The sequence below is a fragment of the Cebidichthys violaceus genome, unplaced genomic scaffold (assembly GCF_023349555.1).
Source record: "Cebidichthys violaceus isolate CVI_PGR_0920_01 unplaced genomic scaffold, fCebVio1.0.p SCAF_131, whole genome shotgun sequence".
Lineage (NCBI taxonomy): Eukaryota > Metazoa > Chordata > Actinopteri > Perciformes > Stichaeidae > Cebidichthys > Cebidichthys violaceus.
In genome coordinates, this window is record NW_027176298.1 from 304,893 (window position 1) to 328,348 (window position 23,456).

Consider the following 23,456-nt stretch of genomic DNA (forward strand, 5'->3'; position numbering starts at 1 on the left):
GACTGCGTACGCTCCATCCATTTGCAGTTTCTAGGCACCAGGTGGCAGCAGAGATCTGGCCTCAACATTGACCCACTTACTATGTATCAGTCGGTCACCATGTAACCAATGTCAAATGTGTCAACCCCCCCCCCCCCCCCCAGAAAACAAAGAAACGAATTGTATAAAAAGCAACAACTTTATACGGGACTGAAAACTTGAAGGATTAATTTGTCAAGGCCATGTGGCTCAAACTTTTGATTTAATCCGTTTATCCCTAAACTGCTGGGTTCAATGAAATACACTAGGAATTAAACCAGAGGATAACACATAAACACTGGCATAATCATTTCTCTTCTTCCCCTAAACTGATCCCATGGACAAGTGCCATTTTATCACCATAAATCACTTGATCGAGTTTTTGCTTCTTCATTGTCTCTTTTATTTTGGCCAGGTTCAGTTGAGGGACAGACATGTTGTAAGCGAATGGTGCATCTGTCATTAAGTCATCTGGATGTGGAAAGCATTCTGAGTCTCCCCTTAATTGGGAAACCAGCTGTTGTCCAGACAGAATGTCTTGACCATGCAGCCCCGTTGCTGCCAACCGTGTTTCTGCCTGCTCTCTCGAGTCATGTTGCAACGAGCCGTGGCTTCTGGGTCTAGTGTTTCTCCATGTCCTCCTCGCATGGAGAAATCAGCAGCTGCCGTGGAGGAACTCCAAGTGCACCGCAGCTGACATCTGTGTGGGTGTGTGTGTTTGAGAGTCATCCCTATCTACAAGAAGACAGATTTTATATTTAGTATCGAGCTGTCCTGCGTCGCTCCCTGATGCTCTGGTAGCAGTTACAGTAGTCAAGTACGCTTTTGAGGTACTTGTACTCTTTCTGCTATAGTTTTACTTATACTGCACTTTAATGACCTCATTTATTTGACAATTATAAGCTGCTATATTACTCTACAGATTCATATTTAAGATACAAAACATTCAGCCCATAAAATATGATCCATTGTTATAGATTTTTATTTAAGTACATTTCTGTTCAAAAGTCTTGAAATCAGCATGTAAGTGAACTCCATCTGCTGATGGAAATCATGGGATATGGCTGAAAGCTCGGGAGAAAGCTATAAAGTACTTGACTTGAGATTCTTTTTTCAACTATTACTTCCGAAGTCAAGAATGAACGTCCATGTTTAATACATAAAGTAGGTAAAATGACCTGAACAACTACACATTGATTACACTTACATCTGTTTATAGTCCTGTTATCTGTTCGTTTGTGCACTTTATTTTATATTTGACTTTATTTTATATTTGACTTTATTTTATATTTCACATTATTTTATATTTCACATTATTTTATATTTTACTTTATTTTATATTTCACTTTATTTTATATTTCACATTATTTTATATTTTACTTTATTTTATATTTTACTTTATTTTATATTTCACTTTATTTTATATTTCATTTTATTTTATGTTTTACTTTATTTTATATTTTACTTTATTTTATATTTTACTATAAATTTGAATGTTCATTGTGTTGATTGTTGTTGATTGTTAAATGTTATGCACCACCCGTCATGTCAAATTTCTTGTATGTGCAACATACCTTGGCAATAAGCGGTTCTGATTCTGATTCTCATTGATCAGTATTAACAACCAATAACATGTTTAACACTCACAGGGGGTATCTTTTCTACATAATATAGTGTACCTGCTTTAATGATACTAGTATTCATAGAAATGATCTGAACACTTCCACTACTCTACTGTATATCTTTGTTCTGATGTTTCTTCATGTTAAAGATTGCTACAGACCATAGAGTGAACTGAATCTTAGCTGTATCATGTTGGAAGATTAGATTAGATTGTGAATACACAAACGAACAACATCAGACAATCTTAGTAATGCATGTCTTTGGTATGTGAGGAGGGAGGAGTCCTGATGGCTATAGGGAAAAAGCTGTATTTTGATGGTTTTGGTCTTAATGGACAGTGACCTGTAGTCAAACATGACTGTGATTTACAGTATCTGTAACTATCTGTAACTACAAAAGACAGAAGTGAACCTTCATGTTGATGCTGGCTGAAACGGGCCTTGAACTTCATTCATTGGATCAACTTTTCTCTATGCAGAACATCTGAAGAGTCGTCTTCATGCAGTGTGTGTGTGTTTGGGAAGGAAGTAAATACCGTACAATCGTAAAAAAAAAAACTAAAATCCGACATGCTTTACTTGTGTTTGAGTAGTTCTTGCTGCTAACTCACAACAGTTCAGAAGGAAATATTGTACGTATATCACTACACTTATTGTTTTTTAAAGCTCTAGGGAATGATTACTTTGCAAGTCAAGATTTAAAATGAAACAGCTTCACCTCAATCAACTGCAACAATAAAGTGCTGATTATAAAGCAATGGTACATTTTAAAAATTATTATTTTATTTCTTCCTCTACTTTCCACCACTATGCACCCCCGTGAGGAGGTCCACTGTGATCCCAGGGCTCATACAGAGCAGCCAGTATCTGCTTCCAGGCCTTAGGCCGAGCAGCAGAGCGACGCCCACATTGCTTTGCCAGAGCCGTGGACAGAATGTGACGGGGGGAGCTGAGACGGAGAGCTGGATGAAGAAACGAGAGAGCGGAGAGATGCAATCTGCAAACAGGGTTGCACACTCAGCATCTGGCATGACGGGAGAAAACAGAGCCGCTTCATTAATGGGTTAGTTTATTGCAACAGTTTGACTGGAGACCCTCACAAGTTGGCCTGCTGTCAGTGCGGGATGCAATGTTTTCTCCAGCTGCCATGTGATTCTCCCGACGAGTGCATGGGTTTCCTTGTGCTACATTAGTGGGACCATGCACTGGTCAACATCCCAGAAAGTATACGGTGCTGCCAAGGCATCTGGAAAGTTACAAACGTCCTTTTGCTCAGATGTGAGAGAATTGTGCGGTCAACTAAAATCTTGTCAGAGTCCCTTCAGTTCTGTCGTTTTGCTTTTAACTTCACTTAGATATGTATGCTTCATGTGCAGAGTTTGATAAGAGGCTTTTTCACCTTCATCAGCTGAAGTTCCTCTGTACTCACCTTAAATCTAAGTTTAACATGCATGTTGTGTCATCACCACCAGTTAGGAAGCCAATCTTGGTCCAAAATGCAACTGACAGCAGTGTGATGTAGAAGCCTCCGTTGCACTTCATGCACTGAGAATGGACTTCTTATGTCCAGCCACATGTTCATACTGTATTTCTCAATGATAGGAAGCAGTAAATACTTTATTTTTAAATAGTTAAGAGAACTGTCAAATTCGTATTCAAAGTAAAGCATTTGATATGTCTTAAAACATGTTTGGAGGAGATCTTTAATAAATAAAAAAAATAAATAAATTAAAAAAAAATATATATATATATATATATATATATATATAAATATATATATTTATATTGATGGTTGTACATCAGCAAGGATGAGAGAGATCAATTTCCAGACACAATATGACCAAACTACAACATAAATGAACATAAATGAACCCTAAATTCCCAGTCAGACCTAATATACTATAGTGGTATAACACTGACAGAGGCATTCTTCAGATCTTAAGCACATTTTGCTGAGTAACATGTCTACTGTACTTTTGCTAATTATAAAGATTTTGACTTGTAATGGAGTATTTTTATAGTGTGGTAGGTCACTGCTACTTGTACTTTAGTATTGTACCCACTTGCCTGACCTCAAGAGTTATGTGTCTTTGCATTGCAGTTTGTCCATATGTGTACCGTCTTGTACATGTGTAGTCAAGTTCCTTCTGCGCAAACTGTCATTAAAGCTAAATCAATTGGGAATTTCTTTGTTTTGATACTGTCATTTTTACAGAATTGTCTTTCTTTCTTACTCTAATGCTGAGTATTTCTTTGAAAGTCATATTCGTAATGAGTTAATTAATGTATATATCACCTATATCCCCTCACCATACAGAGACCTTTTAAACTAGATCATGTTTAAAACAGGAACGGATCATTTGAGCACTGAAAGTACTTTGGTCTGTAGTCTCTTTTATGTGTTTTTCCATGTTTATGTTGTTTTACTTTTTGATGTTTTGCATTCATGTTTTGTTATTTGATGTCTGTTATTTATATTTTTGTGTACTGCTTGTGTGAAACCTCTAGGCTCTTTGCTAAAACCCTTGTAAATGCGATTCAAATTCTCAATGGGATTATCCTCGCTTAAAAAAAAAGGTTGAATAAATAAGAACATCCCTCTTTCTCTGTATTAATTGTATGTATTACAACATGTTTTAAGTGTATGCTTTGGAAACATGTTGTGCGGTCAGAACGCCATGCACTGAATTGAACTGCACTGAATTGGGAGCAGGAGAAAGAGGGAACACTTGGGTGACCCGAGGAGGGTCATATGAGGACGGTGTCCCGGGTATGCAAACACTGCCAGCCTCTATTCCTTCAGTTCAGCATCATTGTATTTGACTCTCACACTGTAATCGATTACCGGAACACTTTGTACTATTTTCGCAATCAGTGGCCTTTTTTTATCTTTTGTTTGTGCATTGCACGGCAGGAAGGTGTGCAGAGCACGTTCAGAGGAAGAGCTTTTTTTCTTTTCTTCTTTTCTTGCTGTCACCGTGGTTAGGGGGCGTCCGTCTCAAAGGAATCTGCTGCGCTCTTTCCATTCGCTAAAACTATAGGTGTGTCAGGGGGGTGTGCGCCTTCTCTCCTCCAGCTGTCCGTCATGATGTCACTTCCTGCGGGTGTGAACTCATGGCTCTGCTTTGTATGGACATGGTGGGGGATTTATGACAGCGGCAGCGCTGCTGGGAGACAAACAAGGACGTTTTTTCGGGGTCGGGGAGTATTTTTTTTTTTTTTTCCCCTTCCGCGCTCCTCTCTCGATCCCACACCGAGCGCTTCTCAACCCAGCGTGATTCCAGAGGACATGGAGGCTTCGGATTGGGCTGTCCATCGTAAGGTAGATGTCTTCATTTGGCATTTTAACCAAGATATGCACTCTCCTGCAGCAGCTGAGAGACTTGTCTGTGAGGGAATTTAGTTCAATGCACAGAGGTGGTCGCAGCCTACAAACTGCGCATATAGTCTCCAGTTTTAGAACGAGAGCCCAACACCTGCACGCGACTGTCTTCAGGCAACACGAAGACATTCTTCCACGACCATACAATCATTGTTATTGTATTGAGGCAGGCTAATCTGATTTCAGTTTGCACGCCTGCGCAGCTAAAGTGGCTTCAAGTGGCATCAATAGGCAACATCTCTATTCATTAGTAAGCCACGACGACTGTTTATTGGCTTGCTGGTGCGCCCTTATTACTGTAATAGCGGTTATTAAGAAGCCATGGGTTTGCGTATTGCTTGTCATGGAGGCTGGTCAGCATGGTTGACAGTGACAATAATGTCCAAAGGTCAATGCTGCGTGATAAAGCATGTCAACGTGTGGACGTGATGCGAACGTTGTGTCCGTCAGGTCTGAAGCGCTGTGCTCCAAATGAAGCACCTGCACAGCACCTGCATGAAGCTTCTTGAGTGTAAATATTGTTTCCACGGTGTACCAAGGAGTTTGGAACGTGTTATCTAGTTTTTAAAGCAGGTTTTGTTTTGATTTTGTGGACATTGTTTGCCTTGTTTTACATAGTAAACAGAAGAACCTTGACAGGAAATGAGGGGAGACAGACAGTGATGTAGTCATGTAGCAAACGTCCCCGGCTGGACTTGAACCAGACTTCAAGGGCAGGCTTGAAATCATGCCTGGAAATCTTTAGGATTTTAGGATTTCTTATGGCCAGTGGTCAGTGCTTTTGCATCAGGAAGGCTTTACTGGGAAGTGTTAGATAGACAAATGGGTGACGCAGTAGTTAATATGTAGCTGCAGGTGCTGTGATGTATAAAATACCCTGAAGCATATATATATATATATATATATATATATATATATATATATATATATATATATATATATATATATATATATATATATATATATCTCCGTCTCAGTGACTCCTTCCCTCACTGTGTGTGTGTGATCATTCATAGCTAACAGAAGTGTCTCAAGAACTAGGTCACATACTTATTCACTAATGATTGCCTCTCAAAACTCGAGTTGTTCAGCGTCTGATTAAATTCTGCAGAGGCAATACTTAGTTTGAGTGCTTGTGTGAATACCGTGCATCATTGTGCTCAACAGCTACAATAGAAAATTGACAGCCTCGCAGTCCGCATTTTTTTTAACACTCTTGTTCTCTGAAAGGGAAATGTGAGCCAAATCCTGCTGTACCTGTTCACTTCCCCTGAAGCAATGTAGCCTTTTTTCTTCTCCCCCACAAGTAGCAAGTTTACTCTCTTACCACTTATTTGTTTGAGGGTAAAAGACCTAAAACGGGCTAACATAAATGTTAAAAACCTTGACGGTGCTCCAAATACCAACATCTCACTTTGCTTAAATCATGTTTTTTGTTTTTCTGTCGTCGCTTTGATTGCAATATGACATTAGCACTGACTGCATGTGGTGGCTGAAGGTAGGGATGCACCAATACCGATATCGGATATCAGGCGGATACTGACTCAAATAGCTGGATTGGGTATCGGTGATAATGTGACTGATCTACTCTATTCTATTCTATTCAACTCAATTGTTATACTATATAATGGAATTTTGAATTCCTGTTTAAGATTTGACAAATTTGTCGCTGTATTAATGTTAAGACTTCAATTGTAAATTACCTTCATTTTGAAGATTTAGAATTGAAATAATAAATCATTTATTAGAATAATATCTATGTATTTATTATGTTGCCTTTAGCCGTGCTCGGACTATACAGGGGCTGAGCGGGACCATGAAGGCCAGTGAGAGAGTCGAGCCGGAGCGGTTGACAGTGTTTCCAAGCAGCAGTAAGCGTTGTAGCCATTGAGGCTAACAGAAAGTAACATTCTACTTTTGACTGATATTACTCCTCCAGGACAACCAGTGTTGAGTGTCTCCCAACCATTTTCTGTTTTTTCTATCACCATCTGTTTACCCATGAGATCACGTGAGAGAGATCATGTGTGATGATGACCTTAATAATGTCCCGTAGTGTGTGTGTGATGCGCCGTTATTTTCAAATCTTGTAGTGTGTGCCTGTTTGAGATTAGAGAGAGGAACATCTGTGAAGATTTTCCTTACGTGTGTGTGTGTGTGTGTGTGTGTGTGTGTGTGTGTGTGTGTGTGTGTGTGTGTGTGTGTGTGTGTGTGTGTGTGTGTGTGTGTGTGTGTGTGTGTGTGAGATGCAAACCAACTTCAAAATCGACCGATTTCACCTGTAGTCTGAGCTTGGGTTAACGCATAAAAGTCACTTCCATATAGTGAGGCATACAGCTTATTGATTAAACACTGGTATCGGACCGATACCCAAAGCCCAGTTATATCGGGATTGAAAAAGTGGGATCAGTGCGTTCCTAGTTGAAGGTTTGTTTATGTTTTAAAATGCGCATGGTTAAAGGAACTTCATTGTTTTTTATAGTATTCATTGTAAAGTTGCATCTGGAGGTCTAGCTCTTTGCTGACATGTGTCCTAAAGTGACTTTTGAAGGGGATCTGAAGACAGACGCTCCATTCTTAACACACTGATTTACAACTCGGCCCTCTGTGTACCAGGCTTTTACATGAGACCCTCTCAGTTTGCTGACCCTTAGAGTCAGTCTCCACATTGACGTGGCATTTGCCTTGGGATCAAAGGTCTTCCCTCAGAACCGCCTTATCATTCCGGCCGAGTGTGACAAGAAATCCATTCATAATCGCGTCTCAGAGTGACATTGTTTATTTGTGTTGACTCAGTAAAGCAAAAAGTTGAGGATATTTTTTTTTTACTCTTAGACTGATCATTTCATAGGCAAGCGATAGGTTGCAAGAGATATAATCAAAATCTGCGTACAAACCCTGATCAAACAATAGTAGCAAATAACTTTTCATCTAGAAAATCTGAGAAGTACATTTGAAACCCTTTCCCGGGGGTTTTCCGAACATATCGATGAAGTTCCATCTTTGTTTTTTTTTTATTTCCTGCAGATTTCACTTGACACTGTGTGATAGGAGGATGTGGATCTCACTTACTCTGTCTGCAGAGCTTTTATTTGTTGTTGTTTTTTTGCTCTTTTCCAAAGGTGCGGTGAGTCTTTCAGTGCTTGTAATTCATCTTCAAACTTCGCTGTGTAATCAGAGGGACACAATGCATTTAAGATACCCTTATCTCTCGCTCACAATGCAGGAATGTCGAACCAAGCTGTCTGAACTGCCCATTCTCAAACAAGTGTTTGTGTTTCTTTAAGTCAGCCATAAGGTTTCCCTGACGTTGTTGTTTTTTTTCCATAGTTAGCGTCTGTTCAACTATGCTGCTGCACTCTGACAGGTTTGTCTCCAGGAACCTGAGACCTGTAATCAGCTTGTGACTGGTTGCATTCACAGACTGGAATGACAAGAGTTTAAACAAGAACAGAGTGAAAGACAGAGTTTTCTCATTTTTACTCCTCCAACCGGACTTTCAGGTTCTGTTCTCAAAGGCACGGTGTCGAGCGTTGATCATTTGGTGACTGTTGTGGGTCCATAAAGGGACGTATTGTATGTTTAGCAACAAGAATGTAGCTCCACTGACCTATTTTTCAACTCCCTGCACCGCCACTGGCCCAAGAGCAGTGGAAAACATGTCAGTCGTAGTTTAGTTGAAAGCATGTGTAAGGCAAGACACTGCCTTAGATCTTAACATCCAGCATGTGTTATGTGTGTACATATAGTTTAAAAAGAAATGTGATTCTAGATATTATAGACATTCCCTGGCTAGAATCATGGGTACCAGCGTCTTGTTATTGGCTCTTCGGGTTCAAGAGCGCTTTTGGAAATTTCAAATCCGTCAGAGCCCCCAAAGAAATAAGAGCATACAGGTTTTACCAAACGTCTTCCAAGCACATTTAAACAAAAAGTTGTTTGTAGCAGTTCCAGATGGCTACATTCAAAAAAAGGACTGCCAACATACAGCAGAAGATCATGCGCTAATCATTCCAATGGGAATAACAGGGTACACTCTTAGGCCACGATGTTGTACTTATTTGACCAAAGTCAGACAAAAGGTGTGTAGGGAGGTGTTCCCGACACTGTTTTGAGGATCCGAGAAGCATTCAGTTTGATATATCTTCGCTGCATTCAGAGCGACAACAGCGCTCACAAAACGCCACTTCCTCATTCATGGCGTCGAGGCCACTGAATTGGCACAACGGGGGGGGGGGGGGGGCGTCCTTGGGTTGCTCCTGACAAAAGAGTTAAACTTGGCTAAACTTCTGCCGCGGCGCACTGCGTCAACATCCTGCAAAAGTTCTCAATCAAATACATGCAGACGCACATTCTGCCGTTTGCTTCACGCCCATTGAGTTGGAAGATAACACGGTTGCCACTGTGATGACTTCCTACAGTTGTAATGTCCCCCAGCTGACCAGTGTTTTGGTGTCTGATAAGCCTTCAAAACTCATGAATGTGTTATTTAATAACCTGCACTCGCCTGGACTAAATTTCGCCCTCTTCGTCGGCATCTGTAGTAACACACCCACAGCAAGGCATTCTTGCGTGGCTGTTTGTCGACACGCCTGTGGTCTGTTTGTTTTACAACTCGCGTCCTCTAATGCCCAGGTGTGACCTTCCTCTGAGCAGGTCTATCCCCCCCCCCCCCCCCTGAGCTTTCCTTTAGGTAAAGTCCCTGTGGGTTGAATAGGATTGAGGCCCTCCAGCCAGACTTACCGTAAGCAGCTCTGGACTGGAACTTGTAGTTGAGGCAATGTGGTCTGATCCTCACCCTGGTTAGCGACGGCCCGTAGAAATCCTCATCAATGACCTCTCCCTGGTCTTATCTACTCTCCCACTCTAATTCTATTACCGATAAAGCCCACTCTCTTTCAGCTCCACTCGCATTGCTCAGACAGAAACACCATCGGTTTTAGCCTAATTTTAGTCAAGGCCTTTTCTGTATTCATCTGTCTTGTTTGTTTTAGAGGAACAGAGGTCTTTGACACTGGAAATTGACAGTGCTTATTAACGTGACAGGGCAAAGAAGTTTTGGAGGCAACATAACCATAACGTGTAAGCTTTGTAGCTCACATGGGTGTTTTTAGTTAAGTATTGGTTGTATTTTACGAGCATGTGTGTATGTAGGAATTGGATGACTAGGCCCTTGGCAAAACCAACGTCATTTTCAAGATTTCCTGATTGCAGCTTCTGCTCACTTGCTGCATGTCGGAGGCCAAAAGAACATTCCGGGTTCTTGTCATACTCTGTGATCCCGCTACAGCAGCAAATTGGTTTTGTTCTGTCACCGTGCCTGTGTGCTGCATGCCTCCCCACAAATACGTAGGCTGGTTTGGCAGCCAGAAAGGGGGAACTCAGGACGCCAGTGTCATGCTGGAAAATGTAATCGGATACACCCAGCTGTCTGAGCGGCTTCCAGCTTCATGTTGTTCTCATCTCAGTTTTAGGGATTTCTGCACTCTGGCAATCCCCATTATGTTGTTTTTTAGTAATGCAGTAACTCCCTTGACACATTTTTTTGGAATGATTGTTGTGGGCAAAGATGAAGGTAGCATTGGAGAAGTTTGAAGACTTAGGCCTTATTAAAGTAGAGGTGCAACTAGTGAATATTTTCACTGTGGATTAATCTGTGGATTATTGTTAAGATCAATTGTTGACTCTATAACATTTCAGAAAATAGAGTAAAATGCCCATCATAAGTTGCCAGATTGCAAAATACAATCTTTAAATTGTTTGTTTTTTTGTCCACCCAAAAATCCGAAACCCAAATATATTAAATATACAGTATGAAGCTGTAGTCAGCAAAACGTATGCAATTGACTCATCATTTCAGCCCCTAACTGTAGTATACGATTTTTCCCAGAGTTATTCCTATGCATCACACTAAGCATTTTAAAAAGTCCTCTTAAATCAAGCCACAGCATGTCAAATGTTTTATATTTCTTGGCAACGCTGCGCTGAAGGTAGTCAGCCAACGTTTGCAGAGCCACAGAGAGCTTTGTTTGCTGTCCTGATGTCCCTGCGTGACCAAGGGATGCTGGTTTTATATTGGCAGAGCCGCAGTGATCAGAGCAACTGGTACAGACAGTACAGACTCACTTGGACATTCCCTTCTCTTTGGCACTAGCCGTGGCATGTACATTGTGCTGATCACGTGTAATATTTAAATTTCTGGAGGGGAATGTACACCTTCCCAAATATCTGTATCTGAGTCTGCACTGATGATGTGTAGGGCACACTTACATACTATTCAAACTTGCCTGTCTCTGTATTTAAGCCCAGAAACTTCTGAGCACTAGAATTTCCCCCACTCTAAAAGTGCATACAAGCAAGTTATGGATATAAACGTATTCATGTATCGCATCAGCGGAAAATGGTAAATTCTGCAATCCATCCAGCCCGTCAGTCCAACCCATTGCATGTCAGAACAGAGTACGCAATGGGAGGAAACTTTAATTAAGCCGATAAACCCAGATCAACGATGGATCATAAAAACAGGGAACATTAAGGTGACTCATGGAGAAAATAAAAGCTCTTTATGGTGTTGTTTGCCCAGTTTGATATAAGTGCTGCTTGCTGTCTTGTCATTCCCAGCTCCCCCCCCCCCCCCTCTGAAATGTACAGTTTGATTGTACTGCAGGGAGGTTTTGTAACGGTGGCCCGCTTGATCCTTGCGACTGATTTGGAATTAAAAAAAGTGGCAGCCAGGGGGCCAGCGTTTGGCCAACCAGCGGAGGTGTTGCTTAAGGACGGTGTTGTAAGCGATTGCTGATTTTTAGCAACTGGCAACAGTGAGGGTTAAGTCTGCCATTTGTTCAGCTGTAAATACATCTAACGCACTGGGGAAGCACGTTAAGCTGTAGCTACACACTGCAGGTCAAGGTCTCACAGCAGCTGTGTCATTTCTCCATATGACCTCACTCTTGCTGACACTTCATACTTATTCCAAATGAGAAAAACACAAACTAAAGTCTTATTAACAACTACCAATATGTCATGACCACCAATCCACCAACTTTCCCAGACATAGATGCAATTAGATTCGCTGTAAATCATAAATGCATCGCTCAGTGCTTCACTATAAAACTTTTTTTTTTTCTTCATATGGAGAATGTCAACATACATTTCCATGTGCTTGTTTGGAGTCCACTACACACAACAGCACGGTCACACTTACCACCTCGTAATGATGTGCTATATAGAGCCAGTGTGAAGGGACAGGTCAACGTCGCCCTTTTTGAGGTAACGCGGTACAATGTCACATTGCACCCTCTGCTGTGTTTTATGGTCAGCATGGTGTGCAAATATTTAATTATTATTTTGACAATGAACACGCTGTCATTGCAGAGATCAGAGTCCACTGGAGCTTATGCAACCTGTTTATTTCTTAACTCGATGCAGCAGCGGGTGTTTAATACGCTCACGGCCAAAGAAAGCGCTCCTCTTGAGTAACACTTGTGTCGTAAAACAGTCATGTCCATTTAGAAATAGAATAGTTGAGAAACATGCATTGTCCTCCATGAGTGGAATAGGTCACTCCAATAGTTTGAAAAAGATGATATTGAGCAAAATAGCCTCCCGTTCCAAGCAGCCATTGTTTCCACCCATTTCCATATGATGTGAACATCTATTAGCAGACCCTTCATGCAGATCGAGTCTGCATGATTTTTTTTTTGTCATATCTAGATTGCCGTTAGGAGCTAATATAGTGCAGAAGTATCAAATCAATCTGCTCTTAAACTGCATTACCTCATACCGAAAACGTAAATTGCCAAAGCCTAATGCTGCCTTAATGTTAATGGTGATGGATTTAGCAACTCAAGCAAGTTTGCTTGTAGATATTCATTATGAGTGGAAATCAATGGATGTCTGAAAATAACACAGTATTTCCAAAAATATGAATCTTTAAAGCATGCATTTAAAATCAGCTCTAAGAATAGAAAGTATGTATGACTTATATTATGGAACTACCCTGTCCAAACAGTAGTTTGGACCCTCCCAAGTCTAAAAATGGCAGACAAAATTTGCTGTGTGTTATCACTGACCCTGAAATGACAAGGTTAGTGACCTGAAAGCATAACGATTGAACTGTTAGCCATCACACGGCTCATCCGTCGCAGACTGCATCTAAAGTCCAATGTCAATCACTTCCACCTGTACTTTGGTCAATCTCTGATAAGAGGGCGCCGGCCAGCATATCAGCCCCTGAGTGATAGCGGTTCGGTTGAGTGTTTACACTGCGGGCACGGTCCAGACTGAGCTCATAGAGTGAACTCTTCAAACAAATGGACAGGCGGAGCTGGTGGGTCAGCCCCATCAGCCCATACTCGTGCTCTAAGACCACCGTCATGCCCCCTAGGAGCCCGTCTCCTGACAGGCTTGTTAGCACTCAGACCACAGGATGGGTGGATTAAACATTAACATGTGGTCTGCTCTCTCTCTCTCTCTCACACACACACTGAATGGTGATACAAACTCATGGGAAGAGCTGGATGTCATATTGTCAGGGACCAAAGTTGTATGGAAAGTTTTTGGATGAGGAAGGTAGGGCAGGAGTGTTTTTACCTACTGAAGTTGTTCTAGGGTTTCCATAGTCTATATACATATCTGTAGTCTTTGAAAAAACACATTTTATAGACTAGTAGCCAGACTGCAGACAAATAGTACGTGAAGAACTTATCTCTCCTCTATCTACTCTCGTTGCCAAGGTATGTTCCCTTGTACTTGGAAGGACTACAATGTTTTCTTCGGTAGTGCTTTTTTCTCCACGCCTTTTGGCGAGACAAGCCCATACACACCTCTAAGGTGCTGGTCCGCTGCCAGCTTTGTCTGTGTTTTCTTATCGTCGCACTCTTTGCTGTTTTATTGTCCTCACCAATGATGGATTCGGAAAGCATAGAGCTTCATTGGATACCCTGGAGTCAATAGTTAGTCATGGAGGTGCCATAGGATCGGATTACATGAAGTCCACTACTTCCTGAGTGACGGATATCACTACTGAGACTGTCAGCCCAACGGTGCAAGTGATTTATACACATCGTTTTCGCGACGAGCTCAGAGTCGGCTGTGTTGTCTAACTTGATTTCTGTTCTTAGTGTTTTCCAAGTTGGGGGAGTAAGAGGCTGTCTGCAGGCCCGGGTCTCATTCATCCTGCTTGTTTATCCGCCTCAGCCGGAGCTTACTAGCAGCTTCATGGCCTGTCTGTCTAATGTGGGTCTTTGCTGCGATGGATGAGCGTAACATGGGGGGGCTGGGTGAACATGCTAAGCAAACTGTGCAGAAATCCATCAGACGGTATGGATTACTCATGCTCCGCTCGTACATCCGGCCCTGCGATCACTGGTAGGGACTTGTCAACATGTAAGTCCGTAATGGGATTTATCGATTTTCGACGATGAGAGATTGAATTCCAGTGGTAGGAGGTTGTAGCTGTCTTCAACATGCCTGCTGCCCGCCCTCTGCCGCTGATTTCAAAGTCTGTGCGTCGGCATTGCTATGGCATCGCCATGGCGACCTCGGCGGCCCTTGGTTAGTGGTCTTTTGTCAGTGTAACCCCCTCCCCCCCACACTCCTCCGCCCCCTTTTGGACCCTAACTCCAACCCTAACCCACACAAACACATGTGACCTTGCTCATCTTCCTCAGTGTGTGCACTGCCCTCAGCAGGCTTGGGTGCGTGAGCACAAGAGGGGTCTTGACCTAAAAGACAAAGGCTCGCTGTTACCGTAGGAACCTCTCTCTCTCTCTCTCTCTCTCTCTCTCTCTCTCTCTCTCTCTCTCTCTCTGTCTGTGTGTGCCTCACTTGCTAAACTCTGTCTTGCACGTCGCTGATAAAGACCCTGTAATGTAGCGTAACTGACATTCCTCTCCACCCCACCATGTCTCTCTTCCTCTGTCTCAATCCTCAAGACCCCTGCAGCCTGCAGCTAAGCAGCTTTATGTGTTGTCATGTTGTTGTACGTCGATGGCATCACAAGGTTTATTTTGTTCGACTTCATAGCTGCTGGAAGTTGGTCATGAGTTCAGAAAAGGACTCGTGTCATGTATGTTATTTGAGTAGAACGTTTTGGAAGTCCAAATGTATTTCATTTTACCACTAGATAAACATTTCTCCAGGTCAATAAGGGTGTAATCTAAATAGAGAGCATGGTGGTTAGTCAAGCCGTAGCCAAGAAGCTTCTTTATTTTCCCCCCTCGAAGCGATACTATGATGAGACAGTGCTGAGTGAAGTGAGTGTATGAAACAGGATGTCCTCTAAAGGAAGACCTGAGGGTCAGGAGCTAGAGGCTGAATGCTAAAGAGGTTTGCTTTATCCTAGCAGAGCCAACACTGCCTCCATTCAGATTTCCAAGTGTATTGAAGAGTGAGTAGCTCAGTAAAGCGGCCCGCTCACATGCCAGGTTTCTTTTCTGTGAAGTGGGAATCTTCAGCTCCTCAACTGTTCGATTCGGTTTAGTTCCTGTGGGCTGTGGTTCTTGACGTTAAAACTGCATTCATTGCCTTGCATTCTGGACCCTGTATTAAAGCTGGAAATGTTGACTGTTTCACTAAAAATGCTGCCATGTTTATCGCTTGCTGTATTGTGTTTCCCCAAAACATTGGGATGTCGTATTTCCAAAATCCCTAACCTCCATGTGGCATAACAGGCATGTTACCATGAAGTTCTCTTTTTAATATGCGAAAGTTGAAATGTGCTGAGACATTTGTTTTCAGTGCAGGAACAGTCTTTCTTTTCTTTTTCACCTCTGCCCAAAATGGACTGGACTTGTATTACTTTTCGACAAGTCAGATTTGTATTAGACAATGTGCTGTAAAGATTGACTTACTTCTCATCAATATCTATCCATGTTACAGGTTATCACATGATTGGACATAGAGTCAGGTGTTACTTTTGTGCTGTTGTTGTTATTTGTTAACGTTTCAGTTATGTTGCTGATCTGCTTTAGTCATGCTCCTCTACCAGCCTGGAAGCAGTAGGGATTTTCCCTCCTATTTCAAGTTTCAAAATGTCACTTTTCAAGGAGAAATTACTTTTGTTGTTATTAAAGGCCCTTTATACGAGATTGGGAGTATTTCTATTGCCTCTCAACGTTTCTCATGAGCCGACGGCTCGCAGCTATGGGTGCTAACAGCGCTAACAATGCAAACTATGGCAAAAGTGCTGCAAGAATGTATGATGTTTACCTGGGGGGGAACCTAGGGTGGATGCTATTCTTCTGTGACGACGCCATGAGCGCAGTGCAGAGGCGGTGAACTAGCCAGTGGAGCACGTTCACATGCGCGAACATGCACTAAAAGACTTAGTACAGACTTTGTACCAACAAAGCAAGAGGAAGCTCTGACTGACACACACACACACACACACACACACACACACAATGAGAGCGATCATTCTCTGCTCAAATAGACATTACTCCACTATATCTTTACATAGCAAATAGTTTGCTGCTATATTAATGCTCTGAATCCCGTATTGCACCTTAAACAGCCACTTAACACATAGAATCACGTTTACTTCATCTGGTTTGTTTGCCTTCTACACTCGGGGAGGTAGTATGCAAATTATCTATACATTCTGTTGCTCCTTCAATGGAATACAGATAATGTCTGTCATTAGATCTTTAAAATAGACTCACAGGGATCACTGGGGGGCAGAAACGTTTTAAGCATGCGACAAACAGCCTGCAGTCCATTTCACAGTACAGGGGTGAGATCAGGGATAAATCTAAGGGATAAACTAAAGGCTGCCAGTAGTAAAGGTGTGAAAGGGCTGAGAACAAGCAGCAGCAGCTGCTGTGTTGTGGCTGTATAGCCACCCCTCAACCGCACCTCCCACTTCCCACCTCCCACCTTCCACCGCCCCCTCGTTTTGATGTTCTTAGCGGCGCCTGATGGAAAGGGCTTACTGAAGATTGACCCAGTTTACATGCGGATGTATGAAGTTCTAATATGTGGTGTAAGGTCCTTTCCCGCTGCTAGTCTTATAAAGCTTAACTAACAAGCCCCTCCCACTTTCCACTGTGTGCAAATTCAGCAAATTATCACCCATCTACTGTTCAAGACAATGTCTCTGTCATGTCTCTTCCAGCCAACCCCAGACCTATAGCAGCTCAACCTGAACCAGCCTAGTGACCTACATTCCTCCCACATGTCCCCGTGCTTCACGCTCTGTCCTCTGTCTTTCTCTTTCTGCACCGCTATGATGTTTACAAGGATACGGTTACTGTATTAGGAGTGAATAGCTCATGAGCGGAGGGGCCTGTGTTATGTCATACGATACTCCGTGTCCTTCATTCCCTCGCTGACCCGCTGTAGCAACATGCAACTTCTGCTAGTGTGGATGGCCGCACGTTGCGTCAGCACTACTCATTAGGTCTAAGTGTATTATGCATTATGCTTGCAGTGTGTAATTATGTGCACTGAAAAAAAAAACGCCATATTTCCCTGTGGTGTTGATGGTGATAATGATGTTATCTGTTTTTTTAGCCATGCTTAGACTTGGTTTTGTTGATGGCAATGGTCAGTTAGTCCACCATTTGTATCCATACTGAAATATCTCAGCAGCTATCAGAATTGCCACACAACTGACATTCATGGTGCCCAGAGGATGGATCATGACCACTATGGTGATCCTCTAACCTTTCTTCTAGAGCCACCCGCAAAAATCCTATTCGATCGATTGGCAGGACATTTGGTAGAAACCTTCATGGTTCCCAGATGATCCTAATGACTGCGTAGATCCCTCTACGTTTCCTTTAGTGCCACATTGAGGTTATCATTTGTAGTAACTATTGCATGACATTTTTGTACAGACGTTCATGTCCCCCTGAGGATGAATTATAATCCCTTTGGTGATCCCCTGACTTTGCACCATCATCAGACCGACATTTTTATTTGTAAATAACTGAAACTTTTCCATAAGCTTTGGGTTATGAGTACTTCCAATTTAATGACATGCACTTTATATTCATCACTTCTAAACAAATGTTAGCGTGCTAACACACTGAACTATAATGGTGAACATGGTATGTGCTAAACATCAGCATGTTAGCCGTGTCATTGTTACACATGTTAGCAAGCCTCTAGAAATTCAGGCAGAGGTGACCTCATGAATGAGTTATCATCGTGTCTTCCTCTGTCACCTCTTTGACCTCTTGGTCTTCGTTTCCCCCCTCCCCCCCCCCCCCCCCCCCCCCCCCCGTCCTCTCTCTCCAGTCTGATGAGTGAAGGTGCCGGCAGCTCGCTCCTGCACCGCGATGGTCGACATGGAGAGCCACTACCATCCCCCTTCACCCCTGGAGGACTCGGTGCTGGGCAGCCCCCTGTGCGCCAATGACGACTTCATGGGCGGCATGGAGGAGCTCCAGGACATCTCCCAGTCCATCAACGACGACGCCCTCAGCTCCTTTGATGTCCCCGAATACCAGTCCTCCAGCAATGGCTCGGAAGGGTCCACTGTTCTAGGTGAAGTCTCATTATCATTGAATTAACATGATCTATGTAGGTTATTGATAATCTAGTGAAATAATAAGGTGGGGTTTGCTCTCATACTGTCATTTCCCAGTTTCAAAGTGTCCCCGGCAGCTCAGTGTAATCTTCTTGCCATTGTTGTTGTTGTTGTTGTTGTTGTTGTCAGAGCATGGGTTCCTCAGTTTAACCCCTAATCCCTTATTTGCGCCAACTGGATGTAAGGAGAGGAAATACGCTTTGGCTAATTTAACCTGTTGCCTTGAACTACAACAAATCTGCTCTACAATCCTTTAACAGCCCTTTGTTTACTCAGGTTGTCTGATTCACCCACTTTACCCCTCATGGCAATAGTCCCTTGGTCGTAATCGGTTTGTCCTTGTCTCTGATCTACTGTGTCTTAATGCATTTTTGCCAATTTACTTCCATATTTCTTCCTTATTTCTCCTCTTTATTATTTACATTTGTTCTATATTTCCCTGATTAGCCTCTCTTTCCTCCTCCAGCCCTTCTCCTCGCCCCATATCCAATGTGGAATTCACACATTCCTTAGCCACCATGCACCACCTCTCCGGAAACATCCATTCTGCCACTGTGATTCCATCTGAATAAAAGTCCCATGGGCTTCTGGGAAATTTATCCTTATACCAGATCACGCAAGAAGTGAAGAAGTTGTGAATAGTCCAGAAAGATAAACATTAAATGGAAGAATAGAGGGTTGGAGTGAGGTAGAGTGAAGGCAAGGAGAAAAGGGAGGGAAGTATGGGGAGAAGGCACTGTGGAGACATTTGATGACATCATGGGAGAGGATGTTCCGGATTTCTGTATGTTTAGGAGTGCTACTGTAACCGTGAGCGACGGGAGAAGAAGAAACAATGACACCCTTTTGTTGTCCACACTCAGTTGAAACATGTGCACCAGGCAGGAACCACAGCTCCGTGTCCGCTGCCAAATGTCTCTTCTCCCCGTTCTGGCGTCTCACGACCGACTCATGTGGCTTGACTTCGTGCCACTGTTTTGTACCCTTGCGTCTTTGCTATTTATGTAGCGAGCAAGGTCTACCCAACCCTGTGACCATCACAAGGTGGAAATAGAAAACTGTTGGACACCTATGACCTGTCATCCCTGAGCAGGATGAGTAATACTACTCCATCAGTGACATGCTAGTGACAGGCGTGAGGTCAAGGTCAAGCTGTGCTTTGAATTCCACAAGTTCTTTGCCTGGGGGAGGTGAGACAGCCAACATTCGCAACCATTCAGGCACATTTTTTTTATTTTCACTTACATTTTCCCAAGATAATGACTCAACTGTTGCCTGATTGTGGTGACAAGATCAACTCGTGGCCTATAGCAAAGTGTGGCGAGTCATTAAAAAAATGTTTTTGAAAGTGTTACGTTGTCTACAAGGGAACACAGCAGACACACTTTTGCAACAGAGAGACAACTTCAAGTTCCTGCATACTTTCTCGCCTTCGCAAACACACCCGGCCAATCAGTGTGTGAAGTGGGCATGTTTGTCGGATAGCCTATTTCGGAGAGCTAAAAAAAACTGTCAAATGCAGCTTCCCGAATGTCGACATTGGAAAAGTACGATGGGAGAGGGTTTCAGTCACTGGTCGACGTTCAGACAACCGGTTCTTTGAAGCCTCCTGATGGCTATAGACTACGAGGAGTGCAGTCATCCAGTTATCTTCCACGTCTTTGTGAAGAAACCGTGTCGCGCAAAATCCACACTAAACATACATTATTTAATTTCAAAATGTTGACGTCGTCAGTGTTTTCAGTGCAATAAAGACCATTTTTACATACACAATGCAAATAAAGTGATCTTCTTTTCTCCACTGGATCTGCCTTGTGCACTGCAAAAGAAAACATTTGTTTCTATAAAATACTATTTTTTAGGCCAACGCATATTCAAAATGTATCGGATTCACATATTTCCAGCCACAGATTTGGTGCTCAGGTGAAACTTTTCAGCGGCCGTCAGCGTAATCGTTGTCTTGAGACGCGTTTTGTTCCATGACACGTCTACTCACCCATGTGCTTGTGTTTTTGCAGATGCCCTGACGCCAGCATCCAGCCCGTCGTCGGTTGTTTACGGGTTGGCAGCGGGCCAGGATGACTTCTCATCCGCCTCCTCATCGCTGAATCTGGAGTGTCGAGTTTGTGCTGACCGCGCCTCGGGCTACCACTACGGAGTCCACGCCTGCGAGGGCTGCAAGGTGAGACGCCGATCACACACATGAATTATCCAGTCAGACAAGTGGTTCTGTCTTTATATTTCACACAAGACTCTGGTGAAGACCAGACCAGCGTAAGGATCAGTGACTGAGTAGGTCTTTTTAATGGACGTACAGTTGTTGAAGAACATTGTTGTCTGAAGTCATCACACATGCCTTAACTGATCCCTCTTACAGTATCTTGTCACCCAACACTTGTGCTTTACTTAATGCTCTTTTCTCTCCCCCAGTCAAAAGTTCTGTCAATATCCATCAATCACTTCCTCCCAAAGTCACCCACACTCAAGCACCGACAAGCCAAGAATCCCAAACAGCCTCCTGACTGTAATAAATAAACAATTTTTAAACAACGGGGAAAAAAAAGAAAACATGCCTGGCCACAAATCCAGAGGCTGTGTGTCTTGTGACTACTGATAACTCCTAAAAGCATCGGAGCTACCGGGCTCAGCCTTTACACGTGGTCGCTCAATAATCCTTCGGTTAATTGTTTACCAGTCATGTTGAAGAGCAACCCAAGGCTGTTTTTTAAGATGGGCCGAAGGACAAAGATAGCCTAGACTTGAAGTGTGTGTGTGTGTGTGTGTGTGTGTGTGTGTGTGTGTGTGTGTGTGTGTGTGTGTGTGTGCGTGCATGTGTTTTTAAATCTATGTCGGTAATCTGTATTCCTTCTATATTTTTGTTCTTTTCTATCAGTCGCTGATGGTTAAAAAAAGAATACCTGAAGGGAAAGTGGCTGAAGGGAGAGATGTTTTTACACCTCCGCACTGTGAATCCACTCAGTGCAGCTAAATAAAGTGCAGCCAGGACAAGCAGTGGGAGTGTGAATGTCAGGAAGTAATACATAAACTCAGCCACTCCATCATGTCAACATGATGTTACATAAACATTAAACATCGGAGCAGGACGTGTGAGTCTGTGCGGTGGTGGAATGATTGTTTCATGCGTCTTTGCGTCAAATACAGAAGGATCTACACTGAACAAAGGCTTCGGTGGGTCCACAGGGCAGGAGCCAAAGCTATGTGACCCATGCGGGGTGAAGCCGTAGGGCCGTAAAACTATAGGTTATCACAGAAGTCAAGGTGCTTTGGTTTAGCTTCTCCTACCTTTTAGGAGGGAGTCATTGAAAGTGCATCTATCAGAAGCGACCTATGAAGTGACTAAGGGTAATGGTGAAGCCCCTTCTTGCAGCATTAGCTGGATCAGCTGAAGTCAGCATTTCTCGATGGGCCAGCGAGGCTTTGCGCATTTCAAAGGCTCCTCTAGAATTATTATTTATTTTTTTTTCATGATTTTAGGCCTCTATTCCACATTTAACAAAGATGTCAGAGAGGTGACAGGAAAATAAAAAATATGGGTCGCCCAATCGGATATTGAACGAGGGAATTTGCAATCACAGTAATTGGAATGCGTTTTAACATCCGGGCCACCGCAACGCCTCAAAGCAGCCCTGCTGTGTGCCTATACATATTTGTAAAATAGCGTTGGGGTGGTTGTCTGCGACTCCTGACGTCGAAAAACATCACATGACCATGTGACCACCTGTGTTTACCAGGTGTTTGGGTTTGTGTGCAGAGTGAGTGTGAACGGTGGACAGTAAAGGTTAAATCTCTGCAACATTAAATGTTCATGACGAAATAAGCAACAATCAGCTTTAAAGCTAGGAGAAAAAATAAACATCATTAGTTATTGTTGCATATTAAACACACAAAAATCCAACTTATCTGCTTCATCTGGACTGTCTTGATAAGATTTCTGACATCTTCAAGTCTTTTTGAGGATGAATTGTTTTAGTTTTGTCATAAAGTATTCTCGTATACTCACACACATACATGCACACCCTCGCTACCCTCTCTTGTGTATCATTCCCCCTGTTATTTGTTTATGGAACAGTAATGGGAGGAGGGTGATCTCTGGTTTGTCAAGACACTGATGAAGCCCACTTGGCCTGAACATCATGTCACCCTTGTTTTATGTGTGTGTGTGTGTGTGTGTGTGTGTGTGTGTGTGTGTGTGTGTGTGTGTGTGTGTGTGTGTGTGTGTGTGCGCGCGCGCGCGCGCATGTGCACGTGAGGTTGGAGGTTAGTGGGTGAGTCAGTCAGCGTTACTTAGCATGTGCTCACGTGGTTGTAGCGTGTCTGTGTAATGTTGTATTGTCTGACCATTTTTGTTACTTTTCTTACTGTGTGAGTATTTTGGCACACAGGGTGACAGTCTGGGATGAAATTCAAATGTTTGCCATTAGGTATGGCTAAATATGATGTTAAGCAATTCCCCAGGACATAATCTACCCTCCAGCCTACTGCACACATGCCTCTTGGTCCCTCTGTTCCTCGCCAAAAGTTTATTTTTGTCAAGATTGTGTCAGAGAAGAGAAACTGATGGTGAAACTATGTCTGATATTGTCACGCATCTTTCATATGGAAATAAATCACCCCTTTCCTAAAAGAACATCTTTTTTTTTTTTTTTTTTTTTTTTACTGGATCCTGAAACTGGATTCATAACAGATAAAATACAATACATAACAATTAGCCTTTATTGATCCCCAGAGGGGGAATTCAGGTGACAGCAGACTGTATTTAAAGGTAATTTTCCTGTATTTACTACATTTCAGGTTTAATGTGCTGATGTCTTTTCTGATCTGGTCCATGGTGTTCATGTCTCATTCATACATCATTTTTTAAAGAATTAACAGCAATTGC

The 23,456-nt window shown here is 42.7% G+C and overlaps 1 protein-coding gene across 5 annotated transcripts in view; it reads left to right on the plus strand.

The window, feature by feature from the left end:
* The window catches only part of pparab (peroxisome proliferator-activated receptor alpha b), a 75,110-nt gene that overhangs the window by 40,523 nt on the left and 11,131 nt on the right, over window positions 1-23,456 (plus strand). For 3 of the 5 annotated variants that reach the window (XM_068708063.1, XM_068708065.1, XM_068708066.1), the window contains 2 exons: window positions 18,265-18,513; window positions 20,575-20,738. In XM_068708063.1, coding sequence (XP_068564164.1) covers window positions 18,306-18,513; window positions 20,575-20,738 — 372 coding nt within the window. In that variant the 5' untranslated portion in view covers window positions 18,265-18,305. Of the gene's footprint in view, window positions 1-4,704; window positions 4,963-13,714; window positions 13,758-18,264; window positions 18,514-20,574; window positions 20,739-23,456 lie in introns of those variants that run through there. The other 2 variants (XM_068708067.1, XM_068708068.1) reach the window with 2 other exon arrangements.